The sequence below is a fragment of the Miniopterus natalensis genome, chromosome 11 (genome assembly GCF_054644295.1).
Source record: "Miniopterus natalensis isolate mMinNat1 chromosome 11, mMinNat1.hap1, whole genome shotgun sequence".
Lineage (NCBI taxonomy): Eukaryota > Metazoa > Chordata > Mammalia > Chiroptera > Miniopteridae > Miniopterus > Miniopterus natalensis.
This window is the reverse complement of record NC_142091.1, coordinates 38,014,854-38,038,018: the sequence shown is the minus strand read 5'-3', so window position 1 is coordinate 38,038,018 and position 23,165 is coordinate 38,014,854. Positions and strand designations below refer to the sequence as shown.

Below are 23,165 nucleotides of genomic sequence, written 5' to 3'. Positions count from 1 at the left end.
GGAGCAAGAAAGGTGTGCAGGGGTGAGGGAGGAGGGTCACAGCCAAGTTTGGGATCTCGCAACTTCCAGGATTCTGCCCTCGGGAAGTGATAGTTTCAAAGCTAATCATTTCAGCACTATTTACAAGAGCAGAAAACTGGAAATCATATAAATGCCAAATAAGGGGATTGTTCAATAAACTGGAGCCTTCACATGAGGAACTCTTGCGTGTCATTAACAAATGCGGAAAAGAGATGAGTTATTGGCAATGGAAATTGTGAAGGAAAAGAAGCAGTAATGAAATGTCACGTGTGGATTAAGCACAATTGTGTATTAATATATCAGTGGGGATAACTACCCCCAAAGGGAGGCAGAGGCTCAGGCAGGATACCGCAATTCCCACCCCAAACCCTACCCTGGCTGGGCAGCCCAAAAAGATTGTCCACTTTTTATAAAATAACTCTCAGCAGACATGACAAAACTCAGGCCCATCCCAAACATGGGCTAGTGAACTATGTGGCTCTGAGGTCTGGAGGTTGGAAAATGCTGAGAAGAACCCCAGAACTCAGCCAGCCTGACTTCTCCAGTGGCACTTAAGGAAACGAAAGCCCAGTGACTTGCTAAGGTCCCCATAAGCCCAAGGCACCAGTCCCCAAGCCCAGGGCATTTTCAAATGCCATTAAGGAGGCCTGCCTGATCCTGGGGGAGACGGTGCCTGTTCAGACAGCTCTGGAGAAGCACGAGGTGATGAACAATTTTCATTAACAGCTGTTGCTGCAGACGCAGCAAGGGGAGATGGGTGCTGTGGGTGTGACTCCTCTACCAAGATGTGAGGGAGCTTCTGAGGCAGGCCCTGAGTCATGCTCACAGCTGTGTCCCCAGAATGCAGCCCAGGGCCTGCCTCAGCAGGGGTGCTCAGTAAATGGACATATAAATAAAAATGTGAATGAATGTTAATAACAGTAGCTAACACTTATGCAGTACTTACTTTATGCCAAGCACTATTCTAAGCACTTCACAGATATTAACTCATTTCATCCTCAGAAAAACTTTCAGGTTTCCATTATAAAAGATAGAGATTTCCACAATAAAAACTTTATTATTACCTTTTTATAGATGTGGAGACTGAAACGAAGAGGGGTTAAATAACCTGTCCAAGGCAATACAGCTATGAACCCTGGCAGTCTTATTCTAAAACCCTTGGTGTTAACCAGCCTGCCAAACTGCCATCCACTTGACACCTTGACCCTGTCACAGTTGCTCACTCCCACACCATCCTTTCCTCAGTAGCTTCATGCCAATACCCATATCTCATCTACAATATCCCTTTCTAACAGATGTTTCCTTTTTTAATCAACAATTTTTTTAAATAATTTATTGGGGTGAAATCCACATGACATAAAAATTACCATTTAAGCCCAGCAGGCGTGGCTCAGTGGTTGAGCGTTGACCTATGAACCAGGAGGTCACTGTTCGATTCCTGGTCGGGGCACATGCCCGCATTTCCGGTTGCAGGCTGGATCCCCAGCGGGGGCTGCGCAGGAGGCAGTCAATCAATGACTCTCTCTCTCCCTTCCTCTCTCAGAAATCAATAAAAAAAAAATATTTAAAAAATTACCATTTTAAAGTGAATAATTAGTGGCATTTAGTACATTCACAGTGCTATACAAAACCACCACCTCTCTCTAGTTCCAAAACATTTATATCATCCAAAGTAAAATCCCTTACCCATGAGTAGCTTATTCCGGCATCCTCCCCTTCCCCCAGCCTCTGGCAATCACCAATGTTGGTTTTCTGTGTCAGTGGACGTTATCTATCCTGGACATTTCATATAAATAGAATCATACAATATGTGGCCTTTCTGACTGGCTTCTTTCACTTAGCACAATGTTTTCAAGGTTCATTGGTGTTGTAGCATGGATCAGTACTTCATTCCTTTTGATGACTGAATATTATTCCATGGTATGGATACACTACAACTTGTTTATCTAGTCAAGCACTGATGGACATTTGGGCCATCTGTTTCCACTTTTTGGCAACTGTGAATAGTCACTGCTTCCTTTTGATCATCCACACCATGACCCTGTGAGTGAGGACTGTTGTTCTGTCTCATTTCCCAGAAGGCAACACTAAGGTTCATTCATGGTGGAGATGGTGACTTGGACTGAAGCCCACCACCTCCTGGACTAGAGAGTCCTTCCCTTTGTCCCCGTCTCCAACCAGCCAGTTACTCATCCCTCTAATCACACCTTTCCTGGGTATCAGTAACTCTTACATGCCAGGCTCTGGGCCAGGTGCTGGTGACACGGAATGAATGGCTCACGCTGAGCCACAATCTCCACCATGGCTTGAAGCCACGAGGATGGGCTCCTACTCAGTCCAAAGGTTCCAGGATCCAAGCACATCATGTCCAAAATGAGTATAGAGGCAGGAGTGCCCTGCTACTTTTCCGCTCTGGGTGTCAACTTTCCTCCCTGCAAAGCGGGGAGATCTGTTCAAGACTGTCCAGTGGAGCAAGAATTGCTAGACTGGAAGGGCATTCAGGAAACACAGAACATACAACCCTGGAGTGGGGAGGGTGCATGGGATCAGGACAGCCAGTAAGGGTTTCCCCTGCCAATCAGTCATTTCCCCTCAGATATAAATGCACTAGGAAAAGCCCTTTGCCAGGAGTCCCCACTATGCCTTCCTGCTGTGTAACCTGGAGCCAAACCTTCTCTGAGCCTTCTCTGCCCAAAGGCAGGGGCTCAAGGCTAGAGAATTCCAGATTCTAGGTTGGGAGGAATGGGTTAGCCTTAGAGGGCCCTTCCTGTTGAAGACTACTCCCCAAGCCATCTCTTTGTGTAAGATGGTGTGGCTATGACCACTAGAGACCCATAAAAGATACCCCTTCCTGGACCTCCAAGAAACTGCTTTCTGCTAGTCATTAGCCTGTTACTGGGACCATCCCAAGGGAGTATCTGGCAAAGAGTCTCAGCCCAGTCACTAACAGCCACCACTGCCTCCTCAGGCCCCCTTCACACATGACAGGGCCCAACAAATATGTGATGAATAAATAAATCAAGAACAAACTGTGGTAGGCAGTTAAACACGAGCAGAGCAAGGATGATGGGCCAGGTACAGAAGGTCACCAGGGTGGAAAGTCCTATGCTTAGCAAAGGAAAAATGTAGGGTGGGACCTTGCCCCCAGGGTAACCTTTCCTTCCCTAGAACATCGATGGTCAAGCAGTTTGGACCCCCTGACCTTTCCTCAGAGATAACATTTAGGCCTCAGTTATATTTCAGCTCCAGGACCAGAAAGGCAGCAAAACCAGACCAGGGACCCCCATGGCTGAACTCAGGACCAGCTGCATTGAACAGTGACCCCCTGCCCCGGCACCAACCAATCAATCAGTGGAGACCCAGACCCTGAAAGGGCACCCCTGGAAAGCTGCAGAATATTCTATTGAGGTCTTCCCCTGGGATCTCCCCTAAAATCTCCACCCTTAAAACCCTTAAGACAGAGGACCCAGCCCTACCTCCCAGGAGCACACCTGCGCCTTTCCCTTCCCCCTCTCCCTTCCCCCAGCCACATTACCATTACCTTCCTCACTCCCAAACTCCTATGGCCCTTCCTTTACCTCTATAACTTGTTTCCTAAGCCCTTTTTTCTATAAATTACTTCTTCTACCTCTGTGATTTTCCAAATAAATGTTCTCTTCTAGTTTGAGTCTTGGCTCTGAATTCTTTCCTAGCCAGAACTCAAGTACCAAGGTTGCTGAACCCAGGTCCTGTCTGACCCAACACATCTAACACCTAGTGCCATTCCCACTGCCCACAACAAAACAAATGAATGAATGAACAATCCCTCGGTGATTTCCCAATTTCTAGCTCCCTTCTTTAGTCTATTTTTCTACATAGCTGCCATGTGAACCTTCAGTCCTGCCTCCCCTGCAAGCTGTGTGGCCTGGAGCAAATTGCTTCATTTAGCTGATCCTCGATTTCCTCATCTACAAACAGGGACACTAACTTGTGGGGTAATTAGGAAGATTAAAAGAGAAAGTATATACCAGCACCTCAAGGGCTAAGGAGGAGTCCAGGAAAAGCTGTTGAAGGAAACGATTTTCTCTTTGGCCCTCCACCCCATCCAACTCCTCCCAGCCCTAATCCTCGAGTCCCAACCTGTTCCAAAAACTGGAGGGAAGAGCCTCGCCCCTGGGCTGGCCCCTGGCTGGATATAACTGTTTATGCCAAGCCCAGCCTCCCAGGGACAAGTTATTTGCTCTGCTTGTAATTAATTGCAGAAGGCCCGGCTGGGTAATAAACTCTGCTGGGGAAACATAAACAGTTTGCACAGAGCTCCAAATCCATTGTGAGGCCAGTAGAGAGGGTCTGAGGAAAGGAATGTTCTCCCCAGTCTCCTCCTAGCCAGAGGCAGTAAGGTCACTGAAGATCAGAACTAAAAGGACACCTCGGAGACCATTGGAAAAATAGCAGCTGACGTGACTGGGTGCTTACCTTGTTCCAGGCACAGCTGAGCACTTGATTATCTGGGACCACTATTTTCCTCATTTTAAAGAAGAAACTGAAGATGAAAGAGGCAGGATGACTTGCCCCAACCAGAAAGTGGCTGGGCTGGAAGGGATAACAGGCCTGACTTCAGAGAAGAGGAAGGAAAGGACAGTCATTCATTCAACAAAAATGTATACATGCTCCCTATGCCAGGCACTGGGACCTGGAAACATAGCTCCTGGGCCCTTACATTCCAGTGGGGGCAGGCAGATCTTTTTGTTTTGTTAATTCTCACCCGAGGATATTTTTTCCATTGATTTTTAGAGTGGAAGGGAGGAGAGAGAAACATCAATGCAAAAGAGACACATCGATTGGTTGCCTCCCCCAAGTGTCCCAACTGGGGCCTGGGATTGAACCGGCAATCCAGGTAGGTGCCCTTGACCGGGAATCAAACCCTTGACCCTTTGGTTCATGGGCCAACACTCTAACCACTGAGCAACACTGGCGAGGGATCTTAAATGCTGACCAACTAATGATTCATTACAGGGGTGCTAGGATAAAAGAAAACACAGTCCCTTGTGTAGCAAGTCACAAGTGGCCATTCAAGCCCTGCAGGGCAGAGATCACATAGTAGGCCTCAGCAGCAGCACATAGTAGGTATATAGTAAGTGAGTTCCTATCTTTTCTTTGAGCCAGTGCAGCTTCTCACCAATCAATTCAAAGTGTTTCGAAGGTATTGTGCCAGAGCTGGGGGTATAATGATGGAAGAACAAGTAACCACTGCCCCCTGGGAGCCCACAGTCCAAATGTGGGTAAAGGGGTGAAGTGCAAGACAGGTTGATGAGGATCATGGGACAGAAAAAAAGGACAGCCTGGCCAGGTGTGGCCCAGCGGTTGAGCATCGATCTAGGATCCAGGAGACCGAGGTTCAATTCCCGGTCAGGGCACATGCCTGGCTTGTGGGCTTGATCCCCAGTCGAGGGCGTGCAGGAGGCAGCCAATCAATGACTCTCTCATCATTGATGTTTCTCTCTCTCCTTCTCCTTTTCTCTCTCTGAAATCAATAAAGATATATTTTAAAAAAGAAAAAAGAGACAAACAACATTTATTAAGCACTTCTTTGTGCCAAGCACTGTGCTAAGCCCTACATTATCTCATTTAAGCCTTATCACAACAATGGGTTGTGGGGGAGAATGCTATCACCCCCATTCTAAAGATGAGAAAACTGAGTTTCGGCAAGATTACAGACATAATCTTGTCTCATGTTCACAGACATAACAAGTAATGGAGGTGGAATTTGAAAGCTGACCTGACACCAAAGCCCATGTTCTTTCCTCATAGCCCCACCCCAGTCTCTTCCCTCCGCACCCTGAAGGGGGCACTTAAGTTGGGAGGACAGGAGACAACCACCACCCGGTAACCCTCCGACACTGCAGGGGGAAGCAGCGCACCCTGCTGGCCTGGCTTCCTTTCTGAGCAGGAAAGGTCAGCTCAGCTTGCCCCAGGGAACTTCACTCAGGCACAAGACAGGTTAGACTCCTCACTTACCACCACCAGCTCCCTCCACCTCTTACCCCAACCCAAGAGTAGGAAAGGTCAGTCCAGGCTTTTACCCTACCCTTTCCCACAAAAGGGCCAGTTTACAATAGCCTCTTCCCAGGAATCTGAACTTCACAGCTTATAAACATCTTTACCCTCTTAGCTGATCTTACTGCCACCACCCGACCCCAGCAGCTGTATTCCCGGTGGCCAGCATCAGGCACAGCACAGGTGAACTCCACAGCAGAACTGGCTCCATCCCAGTGGAAGGGGTGGGTTCCCCTGAGCCATCTCCTTCCAGCTTCCACCAACATTTACTGAGCTCCCACAATAAGCCTGGGGCTGTACAGGCGGTTTTATCTGTGGTACCTTATCTAAACCTTCCCACAGCCCTTTTGGGTAGGTGTTATAACCACTTTGCAGATGAGTAAGATTGAGGGCAGAGAGGCCTTTTCCAGTCTCTTATTTACACAGCAAGCAGGATCTGTGAGTTGGGCCTGTCCCAGAACTGGCTCTGTGAGATGCCTTTCAGGTCCTACCTCAGCAGGGAGGGCTCCAACTGATAACCAGGTGCACTCAGTGGGATGAGACCTCTCTGAGGACTTGCAGCAATGTGGCAACAATGTCCTAACACAAAGCACCACCCAGCCAGAGCAGGGGCAGATCCAGGCTTGAATGGGCCCGAAGTTCATAGAGTTTGGAAGAGAAAAGAAGAGAGGAGAGAGGAGAGAGGAGAGAGGAGAGAGGAGAGAGGAGAGAGGAGAGAGGAGAGAGGAGAGAGGAGAGAGGAGAGAGGAGAGAGGAGAGAGGAGAGAGGAGAGAGGAGAGAGGAGAGAGGAGAGATCTTCCTTTTGCACATTTCACAAAACCCCTGGGCACGTAGACACATTGCTAGACCCTGGGGCCCTGGAGCATGAAGGGCCTGAAGCTGCAGCCGCACCAGCCTCATGGTGAATCCGCCTCTGGGCTGGAGGAAGGGCCCAGAGGCGATCTGAGCACAACCCGCCTTCACAAAGGCCCTGCCTCCAGCCCAACAGACAGACGAGGCTCCTGAGGACATTCCTTCTTCTTGTCAGGCGTCCTGCTATACTAAAACCTCTCTTCAGTTGGTCCAAGTCTGACCGTTTTTCTTGCTCTTGCCACGGTTTTAGCAGAAGCAGAACCCATCTGCGTGCAGAGTATGCATGCACACGCAGACAGCACCACTGGATTTCTTTGTAATCCTGCAGCATAACCTGGGAAATCCTTTTATGCCTGGGTGGGCAGGGTCAGCCTCCACCTGTGCCTGGAAGCCTGGGCCAGCAGGAGTAGCTTTATAAGAACCCCATCCCCCAAAATTTGAAGGGTATGACATCGTTTACCAGTGTTCCCACATCCCACAATCCCATTTGGCCCACACAACAGCCCTAGGAGGTATACAGAGCAAGTTTTATTGTCCCCATTTACAGAAGACACCTGTTGTGCACCTACTATGTGCTAGATATGCCACGGCACCTTCCACAAGTGACATTTCACAGACACCCTGGCAGGAAGGGCTGTATTCTATGGAATATGTGAGGAAACTGAGGCTTCACTCAGTCTCTGGGCCTGAGCCTGAGGATGGGACTGCAGCCCTACTCTCCCACCCCCCAGCCCTGGCTCAGAAGGCAGTGGGCAGACACACCAGAACACAGTGGGTCAGGGAGCACGAGGCCCCCAGCTTCTGAGGCAGAGGAGCACTTGGGGGCTCATTATAGGCCTTCCCAGAAAAAGTGGAAATCAACGATTGACTTCTCTCTGGATGTGTCAGAGGAAGAGTACACGGGCCTTAGAGGCCGGAAACCTGCTTGAAAGCAACAGCATTATAGACTCACAGCCTTGTGACTTCCCACACCCTGCCAAGCAGCAGAGGGTCCCATGCCCACCTCCCACCTCCACCTGCTGTGCCTTCCAGACCTTTCACAAGACCTCCTCTCCCCCCACAAACCAGCCACCCAGCACTTGCTCTTGCTCATCCAAGTCCCACTCTGTCCTTCCCTCAGGATTCATTCAGTCATATACCCAATCCACAAACCCTTGTGGAGAATGTAGCACAGAGTGACCAACTGTCCCCATTTGCCCAGGACTTGGGGGTTTCCCAAGATGCAGGACTGAGACAGTCCCAGGAGAGCTGTGATGATTGATCACCCTCATGTATTATATGTCTGGCCCTGTGCTGGGCCCTGAGGACACACTGGACATGGTCACTGCCCTCAGGAAGCTTCCAGTCTGAGAGTGGCTCGCATGCAATGAGGAACCACTGTCAAAGGCACCTACTCGGCACCTCACACACATTATCAACCTCAACCTTATGAAGAGGGTATTATGACCTCTGTGGTGAACATAAGGAAACTAAGGCTCAGAAAAGTGATATGAACTGCCCAGAGTCATAGAGCTATAAGTGACATGCCAAGACTTGAACTCAGATCCAACAAGACAGATAAGGAAAAGGCAGGTTCTGGCATGAACATTAAGAAGACAGAAAAATATAAAGACATGTGGGGGTTTTTTTGTGGGTTTATTTTAATCCTTACCTGAGGATATTTTTTCCATTACTTTTCAGAGTGAAAGGAAAGAGAGAAACATCGATGTGAGAGTGACAGCACATTGATTGGTTGCCTCCTGCACATGCCCCGACCAGGGCCTGGGATCGAGCCTGCAACCGAGGTACATGCCCTTGGCCAATTTCAAACCTAGGACCCTTCAATCCGCAGGCCAACGTTCTAACCACTGAGCCAAACTGGCTAGGGCAAGACATGTTTTATTTAATTAATATTTGTAGCCAGTGTCTGGTATGTCCTAGAAGTTCAGAAAATGTGTGTGGAAGGAAACAAGGGAGGGAAAGAGGGAGAGAGAGGAGGAGGGAGGGAGGCAGCGAGGGAAAAAGGGAGGAGGTATATGCCTTATTTAATCATCTCCAGGCTAGGAAGTCCCCACCCCTAATTCAAAATATATACATTTCCCTTTTCACAGTTTCAGCTGTTTTCTTTAAGCACCAAGGCCAGGAAGGAAGTAGAAGAGGGAAAGAGTGCTTCTCCTTTGGGGCAGCAGCTCAGGGCTACTTCCTCCAGGGAATCTTCTCTGACTCATTCCCCCACCCAATTCTGGCCCCCACTTATTTGAGGCCCCTATCAGGTGCTGGGGTCCAAGACATACCAAACACACACCTTCCCTTTAGCACAAGAAACTGAGATGTTAACAGCCAACTGCAATCCAACACACCATCCTGGAAGACTGCAAGGAGCTAAGGGAGCACAGAGGCGGCACTGGCTCCGCCTGGGCAGGGAGCGAGGGGTCAAGGGAAGGTGTCATGCCCAAGCCCACAGCAGGTGCCCAGTACACTATGTTCAACTGAACTGCGTTGACGTAAAGTTCAACCTTAAACTATAAGGGAGATTTCATTAGTCAGAAGAGTAAGGCATTCCAGACAGAGACTGGCTTGAACAAAGGCACAGAAGTGTGGAAAGTACAGAAACTGTGGAGGGATGTCCAAAAAGTCTGTGTAGCCAGAGCTCTGGCTGTGTGGTTGGAAGAGCTAGGAAAGGAGCGTGGGAAGAAGTTTGGCACAGATTGTGAAGGGCCTCCAGTGCCACCTGAAGAATGTGGACTGTCCTACAGGAAATGGGGAGCAACTAACCTGTATTTAAGCTAAGGAACGACAGGGTAAGATGTGAATTTCAGCACAAGAGGAGGGTTTGGGGGTTTAGACTAAACAGAGGCACAGCAGCCAGAATAGTACTGCTATTAATAGTCCGGGCCAGAAGTGGGGCTTGGACTGAGCTGGTAGCAGTGAACGGGGACATGTATCCATCACATCAGGTTGGGTCCCCACAGGATAGGATTAGGATTTCTCTTCTGCATGGAGCTCCCTACACATACACCCCCTCCCCCAGCTCTACACTCCAAAGGAAGCTGAGGCTGGAGGGAGCCAGGTCAATCTGTGACCTAAGTCAGGGCACAGTCTGGGACTGGGTCATGGTTCTGTGTTTCAAAGTTCTTCCTATTAAAAACTTTTACTTTTTTTTCTTTTGCAAAGTTGACTCTGCAAAATGGTGAACATCAGAGATGGCTGGATTTTTTCAAGTATGCATATTGAGTCGCTGCTGAAGTCAGCACTCTAAATAATATGAGGAATGAATATGTGCATATTAACCACTCAGTTAGGCCGTGTGATCATCTTTGTCATTTTTAGGATATTTCAGAAAATCTATTGAAAAAAAAAAAAACCCCAGTTCTTATTGAGTTTAAAAATGCTTCCAGGTTTCTTCCACTGCCCTGGGGCTATACAGACCCATAATAAAATCAACCTACTAATGTGCTGGGTGCTTTCATTAGCACAGACAGAACAGAGAAAGCACAGAAATTTATGCCCAGAGGCTGAAAAACTCACCACAGACACAAAGCTACTAATGGAGGGGCAGTGAGAACACCATCCCACACCTCTCTCCACCGTACCCCTGAGCTCTCTCACTGCACCCCTGGGCCCTCAGAGGTGGGGAGACAGCACAAGTCCCATCCCACTGCCACCCTACCGACCCAAAGCCTAGAACTGCTTCTCATAAGACATGGTTTCCCAACTATTTCATGTCCATTGCTCATCTGGGAACAGTCGTCAGACCTCCGCAGGGTCTCCTCAGCCACAGGGAAGCTCTGCTCCCCCTGCCCTACACCAGAGGAGACCTGGGTGACCCTGGCTTCCAGTGGTGAGCTTGCTGAGCCCAGTGTCTCCTCACCTACCTGCTCCAGTTACTCTGTCTGGTCCAGGCACTCATTGGATGCCATGTGACAGAACTTTCACTTTCACCCTAGATGTTGTGTCCTCAAGAAGCCTGCAGTCCCAGGACACCCCTTACTGACAGCAGATGAAACGAGTGCCTGACATTGTGCCTGGCACATAGTGGGTTTTCAAGTATCTGGTGAAGCAAGTCAGTCCTGGCTGAAAACACCTGTCACAAATCCTACCAAGACAAGCAGCCCTCTGGCTTGCCTCAAACTCACCTCCAAAACTGGCTCCAGTGCTCCCCGTCCTGAGGAGCTGCCTCTGACTCTCACTCGCTGGGCTTGCTCTGTCCGAGTATGAACTGATCCCCATTACCCCCCTTCTTAGAGTGTGTTGTGATGATCCAGTTCTTCTACCCCCAAAATATGAGCAGCACGAGGGCCAAGACTTGTCTGCTTTCTCTTCATATCTCAGGTGCCCAACCCAGGGCCTGCAATGCGGCAGATGCTCACAGAAGTATTTGTTCATGGGCACCTCCCCTGGGAGAGGTGGCGAAACAGAAAGTGTATAAGCCAACCCTGAAACCTCTAGCCTGGAGAGTGGGGTGGGGGTGTTCCTTGGCATGATGTTCCTTGCCATCCCAGAACCCAGCAGGGCCAAGTCCCACCCTATGAGAAAGGGCATGGTCTTCGGTGGGAGAGACAGGGGCAGAGCTGCTCCTCAGATGAACTTCCCACTAAAAGAGAAGCATGCCTCCAGGGTGGGCCAGGTGGCTTCAGGGACAGGCCCGGCACCCAAGACACATTGAGAAATGTTTGTGAAATTGAATGGAACAAACCGAAAAATGCTGGCTATCTGTTCCTCTAGTTTCAGAGAAGCTCCCCTCCGGGGACACTTTGAAGGCAAATTATCTCAGGACTCGGCCTGTTTCCTCTAATGAGGCTTCTCCCCTTTGAAGGTCTGCTCCCAGGCGTATGGGAAGGCAGGCAGTGCACACAGCCAATCCCAGCGGTCTGCACCAAGGGAGTGCCCAACTTTCCTCCCAAAATGGTATGGGCAGCACCTACCACCGCCCCAAGCAGCAGGTGGTCACAGGGACCTCTCAGGCCTAAGAATTCTGAGCAGAGCAGCACCTCCTCCCTGACCCCTCTGGGGAGGAATGAAAGAAGGAAGCAGGGAGTCGTGCTGCGTTATGTAACCAGCTTCCTCGAGTCAGAGGCCCTGGCTGTCACAGCCAGAGCTTTGGGGAGAGGCTGGGGGAGGGGGAGGCGGCTTTCTCCCCTGCCTTTGCTGCCTCTCCTCCAGACCTTGACAGACCTCAGCAGGCAGGCCTGCTGCTTTCCAAGTGCCCCAGCTCCGAGGAGGCACCTCCCGCCTGGGGTTGGGAACCAGGAAGGGTTGCTGTCCTAGTGTGTAAAATGGGGGCCTGCTGGCTTCCCTGGCAGAAAACCAGGCTCTGAGCTCTTCACTGGCACCTGGGGGCAGGGGCTAAGGGAGAGAGGCCTCAGGCCCTCCACAAGGCCCACCCATGTCCCTGGCTTCCTGTGCCCCAAGTTCTCCCCACTTCCTCCTAGAGAATCAGCCATGGGTGAGGGGCCAAAAGGGCGGAGACCCGGGGCGTCCCAGCATCACTCTGCTCCACCCTTCCCACCCTGGGCACTATCACTTCCTTTTCCTGCGATCATATGAGCTGGCACAGATCTCTACCCCTTCCGCCCCCGCAAACCCAGCTGTGTGGACAGTCCAGGCCAGGCCAGAAAGAGGGGGGCAGAGACAAAAAAGCTAAAATCCACTCCAGGTCTTGAATAATAACAATGGTTTTTGATCAAGTCCTTACCTTCTCTGCCCCCAACCACCACATGCAGTGGTGATTATTACACCTATTTCACAAATATGAAAACCGACGCCCAGACCCTTTAATACTTTTGCCCAAGATCATGGAGATAGTGAGCAATATTGTTGGACTGCAAAGCCAAGTCTGTCTGCCCCAAATCCACACTCCAAACCTCAAGGGTCTCCTTTTGGGGAGCCCCATCCCCACACACCTCAGGCAGCTACTTGGGAAATTACTAGACTGATGGAAAAGACACTAATTTGCTAGGACAGTCACAAGGGCAGGGCGGGGATAAAGGCATGACAGAGGCAGAGGGCTTGCCTGCTGCCACCACAGTCTTGCCTTCTGATGAACTTACAGCAACTCAATCCCAGGCTGGACCAGGCCCGTATACAGTCTGTTCCTTCCAGAGGACAGAGATGCTAGAGGCCACGCTAGAACACAGCCGGCTGTTGATATCCTCTCCCCTTCCAGCTCTAGAATCAAGAAAGAAAGGTCCTAGAGACCTTCTGGCCCAACACCTCCCCTACTTCCAGCTTGACACATGGAGAAACTGAGGCCCAAAGAAGAAAAGCACTTCTTCCATGGTATCACAGGGACAGTGAGGAAGTGGGGTCTTGTCTCCCAGGCCAGAACCCTTACACCTGAGTCATGTCACTTGGGTGCTGTCCCCATATGACACCTTCTCTCATCTGTCCATTTAGCTCTCTCCCTGCTCCCCATATCCACTTCCTGCTTACCTTCTCCAGCTGTGCTCAGCAGGCCCAGTGTCTGAGCCCCCCTTGCATAGCACCCCTCTCTCTCAAGTTTGTTCTGAGCTTCACTGCACCCCACTCCCTTTCCCTCCACTCCTCGGGCCAAGAAGCAATTCTTGGGTGGTTTAGATGCAGTGCCCAGAACTCTGTCCCCAGTAATTAGGTGGGTTCTGGTTACTTGCCCAGTGGAAGCCAATGGGGAGTTCTGTGCTCTCCAGCTGCATAAAGAGCTCCTTGATCACCAGTGGGTCATCGGAAGCCATGGTCCCCTCCTCATGCCAGGTCAAACCACATTGGATATACTGTAGCCATATCCAGATGCCCATCCTAACGAGGAACTATCCATTCTCCCGCACCACTGCCCAGACCCAGGAAAGGCTCGGTAACGTCTGGGGCTGAGGATGGTGAATTTAGCCCACCCTCTGGGGGCCAGAAAAGGATGACTCCATAGCTAGAGCACTTATTTAGGAAGGAGGGTTTGGACAAGCAGAGAGAGGTGAGGATGGCATCCTAGGTGGGGGTAGCAGCAGGAGTAAAGGCATGGAGGCTAGAATGACCCACCAAACCCCTTGCCAGGTAGCTCTGGCTGTCAGAAAACACATTCTCCTAGCAAGGTAAAGCTGATCATCTAGTGACCTCCACCCTTTGGGTCACAAAGAATAATCTAATGCCTGTGACTCTGGGTCACCTGTAGACATTTCAGAATCATCAATGACGTCCCATTGTTTTCACCAACCACATTGCCCACCCCCAATTATACATATCTTTTCCCAGTGAAATACCTGCATTCAGCCTCCTTCGCTAAACAAATATTTATGGAACTCGGTGCCATGCCAGGTCTGCACAGGTGCTAGGGACAACAGACTCAGGCTAGGTGCCCTTGGCCTCACAGAGAGGACATCACAAGTGTGCAAATAACCAAGACCCACACAGAGAGATGGGACCAGTGCCAGAGAGAGAGAGAGAGACGCACAAAAGGCCACAAGGCACTTGGAGATCAGTGAGGGCTTCCCAGAGGCGAAGGCCACATATGATCCAGAACTTAAAGGACAGAAAAGGCATTGGGCATTGTATGGGGTGAGGTCATCATCCCCATACTGAGGGCTAATGATAAAACAGGCTTGTGCTGAGTGCATTGGGGCCTTAAAAGTGAAGCAAAGAGGGTCCCTCACTGGGGGAGTCACAGCCTCATGAGGGAGGCAGACCCAGCAAGAGGTCATCCAAGAGCTAGCCTCCTAACACTGCCCTTGTGCCAGGGACTGTCTCCAAGCTTTACCTATTCAAACTCATTTAATCCTTTCAACAACCTACTGGGCAGACACTATTACTACCCCATTTTACAGATGAGGCAGCTGCAGCAGAGAAAGAGTTAAATCATCAGGGCAGGTCACCGGGCTGGTAAGTGGCAGAGCTGGCATTTGAAACCAGGAAATCTGGTTTTTGCTAGAACCTACCCAGTATTCTAATCAGCCTCTAATCTATGCTAATTAGATCACAGAGGAGGCTGTGGACACCCAGAGGAGGGTGTCCATGAGGAGGAAACAGCCTGGGCAGAGAGAATGAAACTTTCCAGGACCTGTGGGTTACTGCAGGGGCTTTGGGAAGTGGAAGGCTGCTGAGGTGAGGACTTGTAGGAGAAAGCACAACCCACACCATCCAGGCCCAGCTCCCTGGCAGTCTCAGCCCCCTGGTCTACGGCAGAGGCCTGAGCTGCCCAATCCCTCCACCTGCGGTCCTCCAGAAGAAAGGTCACCCCAAAACATGTTCACAGAACACAGGAAAGGGATGATTCAGCCAGGAGGGCCTTACACAAGCTGGCTGATTTGATTTCCATAGTGACACCACGACCCAGAGAGGGTAAATGTCATACCCAGTGTCACACAGCAATGAGTAAGTATTAGACCCCAGCTGTCCACTCCTTACCCTCTCCCCTCATCCTTTGCCAAAACACACCGATGCCATTGATTGCACAGACTGGGGGGGGGGGGGGGGAGAAGCTGAAAAGGAAGCAGCATGCCCCTTCTCTCTCTGAGTGCACCTAGAGGCTCAGGCCCAGGACAAGAGGCACCTCCTGCCTCATCCAGTTTCTGGGCCTCTGGGTGTACCCAGAGAGAGAAGCTACACCCTGCTTCTCTCTGAACAGCTAGTCACTGAATGGCTCAGACTTTGAATGCAGAGTCCTGCCTCCTGCTTGCCTGACATCAGCCACAGCACCCCACCTTGCTCCACACTCTTTAGAGCAACAGACAGATCCTTCTCCAGGTACAGTGGGTCCCACTGGACTGGCTGCGGTCTCAGCCAGGCCCACCCCAGACTTAGGCAGAGGGGAAACTGCTCGGTGGTTGTGATGACTTTAGTCATATAGAACTCCAGGGACTTGTCTGGTCCAGTCCCTGGGCTTTGGCCCCCCTGGGGGCCTTGTCTGGCACCAGGTCCCCTGGGAAGGAACAAGCAGTTCATCTAAAATGGGACTAAAGATGGGCTGGTCCCAGGAAGGAGGAGGTCCGTCTCCAGAGAGATGACCCTGCCAGAGCTCCTTGGGGGATGGTGAGGAGAGGTTGGGACAACAGAGTCCTTTGTTCCCCTCTCAAAAGCAGCCATCCTGTCCTGCCCCACGCCCTCTGTTCTACATACCCTACTAGGACACAAGCCACCCCTGGGGCAGGACCTCTCTGGCATACAGGGGGAGGGAGGGTGCCTGGGAACCATCAGGGATAATACCTGTTCTAATCCCAGGGATTGTGCTAGAGACATGCCCCACCCTCAGGAATACCCATTTTGATGGAGAAGACATGGCTCCCACCTACAGAAGGCTGCCTCATGGGGGAGAAACAGGATCCACTCACAGGAACCCAATTCTAATAAGGTTAGTATATCCCCTGCTTCAGGACTTCCCAATCCAATGGAGAAGACCCCAGCACCCAGACTAATGTGGAAAGCATGGCTTCCATCCTTAGGATTAATTAGGATTCTCCAAGGCGGAAAACCTAATTTCAGCACTTAGGGAGCCCCTAAGCCAATAGCAGAAGCAAGAAGGGAGGAAGGCATGCAGTCCAGTCAATAAATCCCTGCCAGACATCTCCTATGGCCCAGACCCAGAGGTAAATAATGGACCAACAAACAGGAAACAGAAATAACACCGAATCACAAGGAGCTCCCCAGGTGGGGAACAGAGACACCTGGGCTATAAATGAGTGAGAAAGTGTTTTGAAACCCACCACCCCAGCACCTAAGGCCCTGTCGCCAGGGCTACCATCTCCACCGACAGCCTCACCCCTCATACTCGCTCACCCGCACCCACGATCTATACCTTGGCATAGGCTCTTCCATCTGTCTAGAACATCTAAGTCTTCCTCATGCCCCAGGGCCCAGCTCAGAGGGCACCTCCTCCAGGAAGCCTTCTCCAAGATCCCTAGATGTTCTTTCAGGAGTCAGCACAAACATGCCTCGCCTGTGACCAGCTCACACTCCCCAAATGTCCCTCCCAGACCTCAGCTGAGCTTCACACTCCAGCTCCCCACCACCCAGGGCCTCACACTCTTCCTCCAAGAGGCTCACCCTAGCTCAAGGCACAAAGAACAACAGGGTCTTCCCCTTCCCCTCTGCACCTGGCTTTGCCTCACTACTCCAACAAGACCCCCTTCACCAAGTCACAAGTAAGTGCCTTCTGGCTAAATCCCAGGGGTCTTTCCCCAGCTCATCCTCTGTTGGTCCTTCCCTGTTTCTTTGGTTCTCAGGATACAGCCCCCCCCGCCCCCCCGCGTGTCCTGCCTCCTCTCTCCACCCTCAGCCACAGCCATCGGTGCTTTCCAAGGCCCCAGCTGTCCCTAGCTATCCTCTCTTCATTAGCCACACCTTCTCCCTGCACTGCGTTACCCACCCTCCCCAAGTCAGCTACCATCTCTAAACAGGACTTTCAAATCCCCACCTCCCATCTCCATCCCTCCCATCTCCCCACCCCTAAGTCCCAACCCATCTATGCAGAAGTATCCCTACATCTTCCTCAACTTCTAGTCTGGTTCCTAGCCAAGCTGCTCCCCCCTGCAGGATTCATTAGATAGTCAATATGGTCATGCTGGCAGCAGTTCCAGGAAGCCACTCAGGGCATGCTGACCCCCAGCCTGGTGTTCTTCCATTGCCACAGCCCTGAGGTGTGGCCAGCCCACGACTCAGGAACCCTGAACCCATGCTTTGATCTTGGGCAAGGAGGCCCACACTTGGAAGGAAAGCAGCCATGGAGAAGTCTGAAGCCCAGAGGCCGGCCTAGAATCAGGGATCATAGACACTGGGTCAGGCTCAATACTTCTGTTCCCAGCAGCCCCACAAGTGACCCTGGCCAAAGCCACAGGATTTCCCCATGTTCTAGCCAAGATGGGTCACACAGAGCTTAACCGCCAAGAAAGACAACAGCCAAGGCTCACAGACAGCTGGTCATTGGGTGTCCCCATCATATCAGCCCTCCTCCCCAGCCAAAAAAGAAGAGTTCATAAACATCTGTAGGAAAGGAAAATCCATTCTATCTCACTGCTTCTCAGGAAGTCCCTCCTTTTGTCTAACTCTGACACTTATGTTGCCAATTTAGTAGGAACAGCAAGAACCAGAAGGAGGCACAACTTGAGGATGGGGTCACCCGGGAAGTGGGTGAGGCTGTGAGCCAGGCAAGCCTCCTCCCTCTGAGTAAAAGCATAGAGCAGCAGAGGGCCTTTGTGGGCAGACAGGCCTGGGTTCAGAAGCTCGTTGGCTAAATGGCAATGGACAAATTACTTAATCTTTCCTACTCTGTTTCCTCATCTGTGAAATGGGCACAGCACTCCCTACATTAATAGGATCATTGGGAGAACCAAATGAGATCATGCATGTCACTCCTGACACATCCCAGACACCCAACCATTCAGCTAAGTGGCTCCACCTCCTTACTCAGGATTCTCAGTCCCATCCTCTCCACAGCCTTCCTGCAGAGCTCACCTTCTCTCAGGCCCCTCCTCCTCCGCCTCCTCACTGGCCTCCTTGCTTCCAGGCCTGCTCTTCCCATCCACCCTCCTTGCCACTGCCAAAGGCCCAGTTCTGAAATGAAAATCTGCCCCCATCCCATCCCTCCCCTCCCCACACTCCTCTCTGAATCACTTTCCACTCAGGAGAAAAGCCTCTCTCCTCAGCTTGACATTCCAGGCTGTGGATGGCGGGCCTGTGTTTACCTCTTAAGGCTCACCCAGCATCTGCACCCCGCCCGCAGGCCGCACGTGTCGCTTCACGCCTCCAAGCCTTGGCTCATTCATCACCCTGCGCCAGGAATGACGTCCCCAATCCCACCCCCTTGGCCTCTTCATCCTTCCAGATGAAACTCAGTGGCTCCAATGCCACCTCCTTCCCAGGAAAGCTTGCCTCATCATGCTCCCTGCCAGGACTGGGTTGGGGACTCCTCCTTAGCCTCCCACAGCTCAGGTCGCCTTGCATTATAATCACCTGCTCTGCTCTAAATCCTTCGGGGACAGAGTGGAGCCATTCATCTGGAACCCCCAGCCCCGACATTCAGTCAAGACTTGTTGAACGGATGTATGATTGCTCCCAGAGCACCTGGCGGGAGCAGTCAGCATACTACCTGCCTATTACACATCCTATCCAGGTATTTGTCCTTCCTCCTCGACCCTGAAGTTCCTAGAGGGGACTGACAGTTTCTGGCTAATTCCTATTGTCACTTTCATGTGGGGAATGCAAATCCAGGCACAGGGATGGATGTGATGACTCCTGATCCTCGGAGTATTGGATATTTGCCGTTTGCTCAACTAAGTCCCAGATAAAGCAGAGCCCTACCACTTATGGAACAAGGCAAGGTACAGCCCATTATTGATTTTGCCATGCTCTTCCAAATTACTCAGGAAGCCTGTCTGGAAGGGAGAGGGGGGCCAACTGGGGCTACAGGAAAGACTGAGAGGGGAGCCGGGCTACCACTGGGTGAAGTGTAGCCAGGCCTGGGCTCCAGGCTTCAGGCAGCACCGCCTGCCCAGTGAATTCAGTAAACACAAGAAGAGCCTTGAAATTTTTAAAGAATTAATAGCTCCAATTTACAGATAGGAAAACTAAGGTCCATAAAGGTGAAGACAATTGCCCAAGGTCTCCGAGGTCCCCCAGTGAGCTAGAGGCAGAGCAGGGGGAGTCATGGAAAAGGTCCTGCCTCTAAGAACAGGGTCTCCAATAGATGCCTGGCTACTCATGGTGTCCTCATTCTGCTGACAACCCATGGCAGGAGGGGACCGATGACACTCCTCCCCAAGTCACAGAAAGGCAAGCCAGGGCCCAAGAGGGGCTGAGTCACCCTGATGGTGAAGCGGCACAGGAAGAATGAAGGAGAGGAACAAGGGCCCTTAACTCCCTGTAGGGAGAAAAGTCTCACCTCAATGGTCAGGATGACCTTGGCTTTGGGGAACGTGGTTATAGAAGAGAGAGTCACACATCTTCCTGCTGAGGACAGAGACCTGGGTCATACTGCTGGCCAACGGACTACAATGAGGACTAGCTATCAAGGTGCATGCAGACACCTCACAATCTTCTGCAGCCTCTCTGATCAGCCTGGGCCTCCACATACAGAGCAGGACACCCCACCCTGGCCTCATACCCAGGACCCTCCAGGGGTATGGCAGTGCCCAAGAGCAAGTCACAAAGAAACAGGGCCAAGTGGGCTCCAGTCTAGGCCCTGCCTCTGACCCCTCCTTAAGCAAGTCAGGTAACCTCTCTGAGCTCTGGTTCCTCTTCCAGAAAACGGGAAGAGGAAAATTAGCCTCCTTGAAGAGCTGTCAGGAGGGTGGCTGGGAAGCAGTTTCTAAATATTAGGAGCACGAGTTACCTCTGAGCCTCAGTTTCTTTTTCTGGACAATGTTAATAATGTCTGGAGGACCTCTTTCATGCTGTTGAGAGAGTGTGTCAGATGGCAGTGGTGTGAAATTGCTTTGTCAGTGGTCCTGAAACATGAAGACCACTGGGGTCATTTCTCCCTAATCTACTAGTTCCTTCAGCACACATCTTTGATCCCCACACTGTGCCTGGTACACATCAGGTGCCCAATAAATAATGATTGGAAGCAAGGGGAGAGAAAGGTGGTGGAAAGAGGCAAGACAGGAGGAAGGAGTGGGGCACAAGGATAGGAGAGAGGAAAGAAAGAAAAAAGGCAAGAGGCCTCGCAGGAGGGGTAAGAGGAAGAGATAAGGGAGAAGCTTCTATCAGACCTTAAGGAAGTGGGCAGACTGAAAGGGCAGAACTAGGGTGACAAAGCTGAGCACCTGACCAGGGCTGTCCACAGGGCAGCTCTAGCCCCCTCCCCTTTTTAGTCCCAGTTTTCCATTTCAGAGGCATATCCTCTCCCTTTCTGAGTCAGGACAGGCTTCGCAGAGATAGGAGCCCCTCTCCCCACCGCCAGTTCAAAACAGTTCCTGGCCAGCTATGCCAGGCCTCAGGGAGGTCAGAGGGAAAGGAAACAGAGCATATAGGATGCAGTTTTCCCAGGCTCCAGGGGGGCCTCCCACTGTGTGATGTGTGTGTTTCCACTTCTCTCCATGTGGGGACCAGAGGGAGTGTGTCAGCAGCCACAGGACCTGTTAGCTTGTGACTGTGGAGCGCCAGTCTGTGCGGGCATTAGTCTGGTTTGTGTCTGTTAGGGTCAGTGTTGGTGCGGTCTTGCGAACACCATGTTAGTGAGTTATGTGCCAGCACAAGCGGTCATGTCAGTAAGGGTGATGACATGTGTATGCCAGTGAGAGTGTTTGTTACAGTGAGCCACAGTGACAGTGTATGCGCGTACAGTGTAGGCCAACATGTGTGTGCCAGCATAAAGGTGTGTTAGAACTGATGTGTGTTGGAGTGTGACCAGTGTATGCCAGCATGCCGGTCAGCGAGAACGTGTTGACAGCGTATACCATTGAGTGTGTGACAGTGTCACTGTATGTGCTCAGTGTGTGGCGGTGAATGTCAGTGTGCCTGTGCCAGCATGAGCGTGCCCGTGGATGAGTGTGCCTGTGTGTCCACATGAGCGTGTGTGCCGTTGTGTGTCAGCCTGCCCCCGGGGCCTCTGTGTCTGCTGGTCAGTGCTGGTGTCAGCGAGGGAGTGTGTTGGAGTGTGTCTGGCCGGTGGAGGAGCCGCGAGCCGGATGGGGCAGCCGGGTCCTTACCCCTCGGTACCCCCGCCCAGGGCCCTGCCAGCGACTACACAGGAAACCTCCGGGCGGGGAGGACTGCGTGCCGCCAACCCAGGCGTCGGCGGTCCTGGGCGGCCAGGGCTCCCACCAGCGCCCTGCCCGTGCCCTCGCCGGGTCAGCCCCACGCGCGCCGGGCCCGGCCGCCTCCCGCACTCACCGCGTCCCTTTGTCGCCCATGGTCCGCGGCGGCCGCAGGGAGGTCCACGGCGTCAGCGCCCAGGTTGGAAAATCTCCGGCCGGCAGGAGGAGCGCGGGCCTGCCGGCTCCGGGTTCCCTGCTCCGCCTCCTCCGCTCTCTGGCCTCTGGCGCCGCCGCCGCCGCCCCCGCCCCCTCCCGGACCGCGGATCGCCGCCCGCCGAACCGCCCGCGGTGCTGCGCGGCACCCAGGCCGCGGCCAGGGGCGGGAGCAGCGCGGGGGTGCGCGTCTGGTCCGTGTGCGCGCGTGTCTGGGGGTGCGCGCGCCGCCCCGCCGGCCTCCAGGCAGAGCGGTGGGAGGCGTCAGGGCCCGCAGGGCATTTGGGGGTTCACACCGGTGCGTGTCCAGATGTGTGTGTGCGTGTGGTATATGTGGTGTGCACGAGAGGGCGCGCCCCGGGGTGGATATACGTGCGCGTGTGTGCACGGGAGAGTGTGCCGGTGCGGGTACGTGTGCACGCTGTGTGCGCGAGCCGATCAGGAGTGTATTCTTGCGGATGGAGCGGTGTGCACGTCTTTGTGCAGCTGTGCGTGTGTGCAGGCGCGCTACCCCCGCGCACGGAGGGGAGCCTTTGTGTGTGCGGGAAGGTGAAAGCAGAGGGTCTGCCCACCCCAAGGCCGAGTTCCTAGCTGCGCCCCTGACGGGTGAGGGATGGGGGCTGGTGGGGGACTCGGGTGCCCGGCGAGGCAGTCGCCCTCTGCTCCACCCTCCCCCCAACGCAACTCCCCACCCCTCTGGAGAGATAACACCCAACAACCCAACAGAAACAGGAAGCAGGGGTGGAGGGGGCTGGAGAAGACAGCGTCGACGCTGGGGAGCTGATGAGGGTGGGAGGGGGACCGGAGGGAGCAAGGGCAGCTGCGGCAGTGACTAGTGACTGCCCCAAAAGAGGAAGCAGTGACGGCAGGAGATAAGGAGGGAGCATAGAGCTGGCCTGCTGCTCCTGGGAGTCCGGCCTGGCGAGGAAGCAGGATGGAAAGCACCCTGGCCCAGCGTCACAGGCTGCTCCGGGTGACCCGGGACATCAGTCTTCTCAAAACCAATTTCCAAACATGTAAAGTGGGAGACTAACACCAGCTTGCAGAATTGGTCACAGGTGTTTGCTGGTCTCCCCTGAGTGCCTGACACACAGTAGGTGCCTAGTAGATGTTAACCCATCCTCCTGCAGGCCTCATGGTGTCCTTTGAAATCCTGGCTGGAACCCTGCTTGGTCTGAGGTTGCTTCTGCTTTGCAGGTGGAGGGAGAGTGTGAGGTCTTTCACTGCTGGGGTTTGGCTCATTGGCCCTGATAGGTCCCTAATGTTGTCGTATTAATGGGAGGAGAGGAAGCTATCATTTACTCTGATGTGATTGTGGGTCTGTAAACATCTCCTGTAATTATGCTCAGAACAGATACCTATGCTGGTTATATATATATATATATATATATATATATATATATATATAT

At 52.3% G+C, this 23,165-nt stretch overlaps 1 protein-coding gene across 1 annotated transcript in view; it reads right to left on the bottom strand.

Moving 5' to 3' along the window:
• ARRB1 (arrestin beta 1) overlaps positions 1 to 21,818 on the bottom strand; it is a 66,830-nt gene extending 45,012 nt beyond the window's left edge. Inside the window, exon 1 of the mRNA XM_087821656.1 lies at positions 21,680 to 21,818. Within this exon, the coding sequence (XP_087677782.1) occupies positions 21,680 to 21,699 (20 nt within the window). The 5' untranslated portion in view covers positions 21,700 to 21,818. The remainder of the gene's footprint in view (positions 1 to 21,679) is intronic.
• Between the last annotated feature and the right edge of the window lie 1,347 nt (positions 21,819 to 23,165).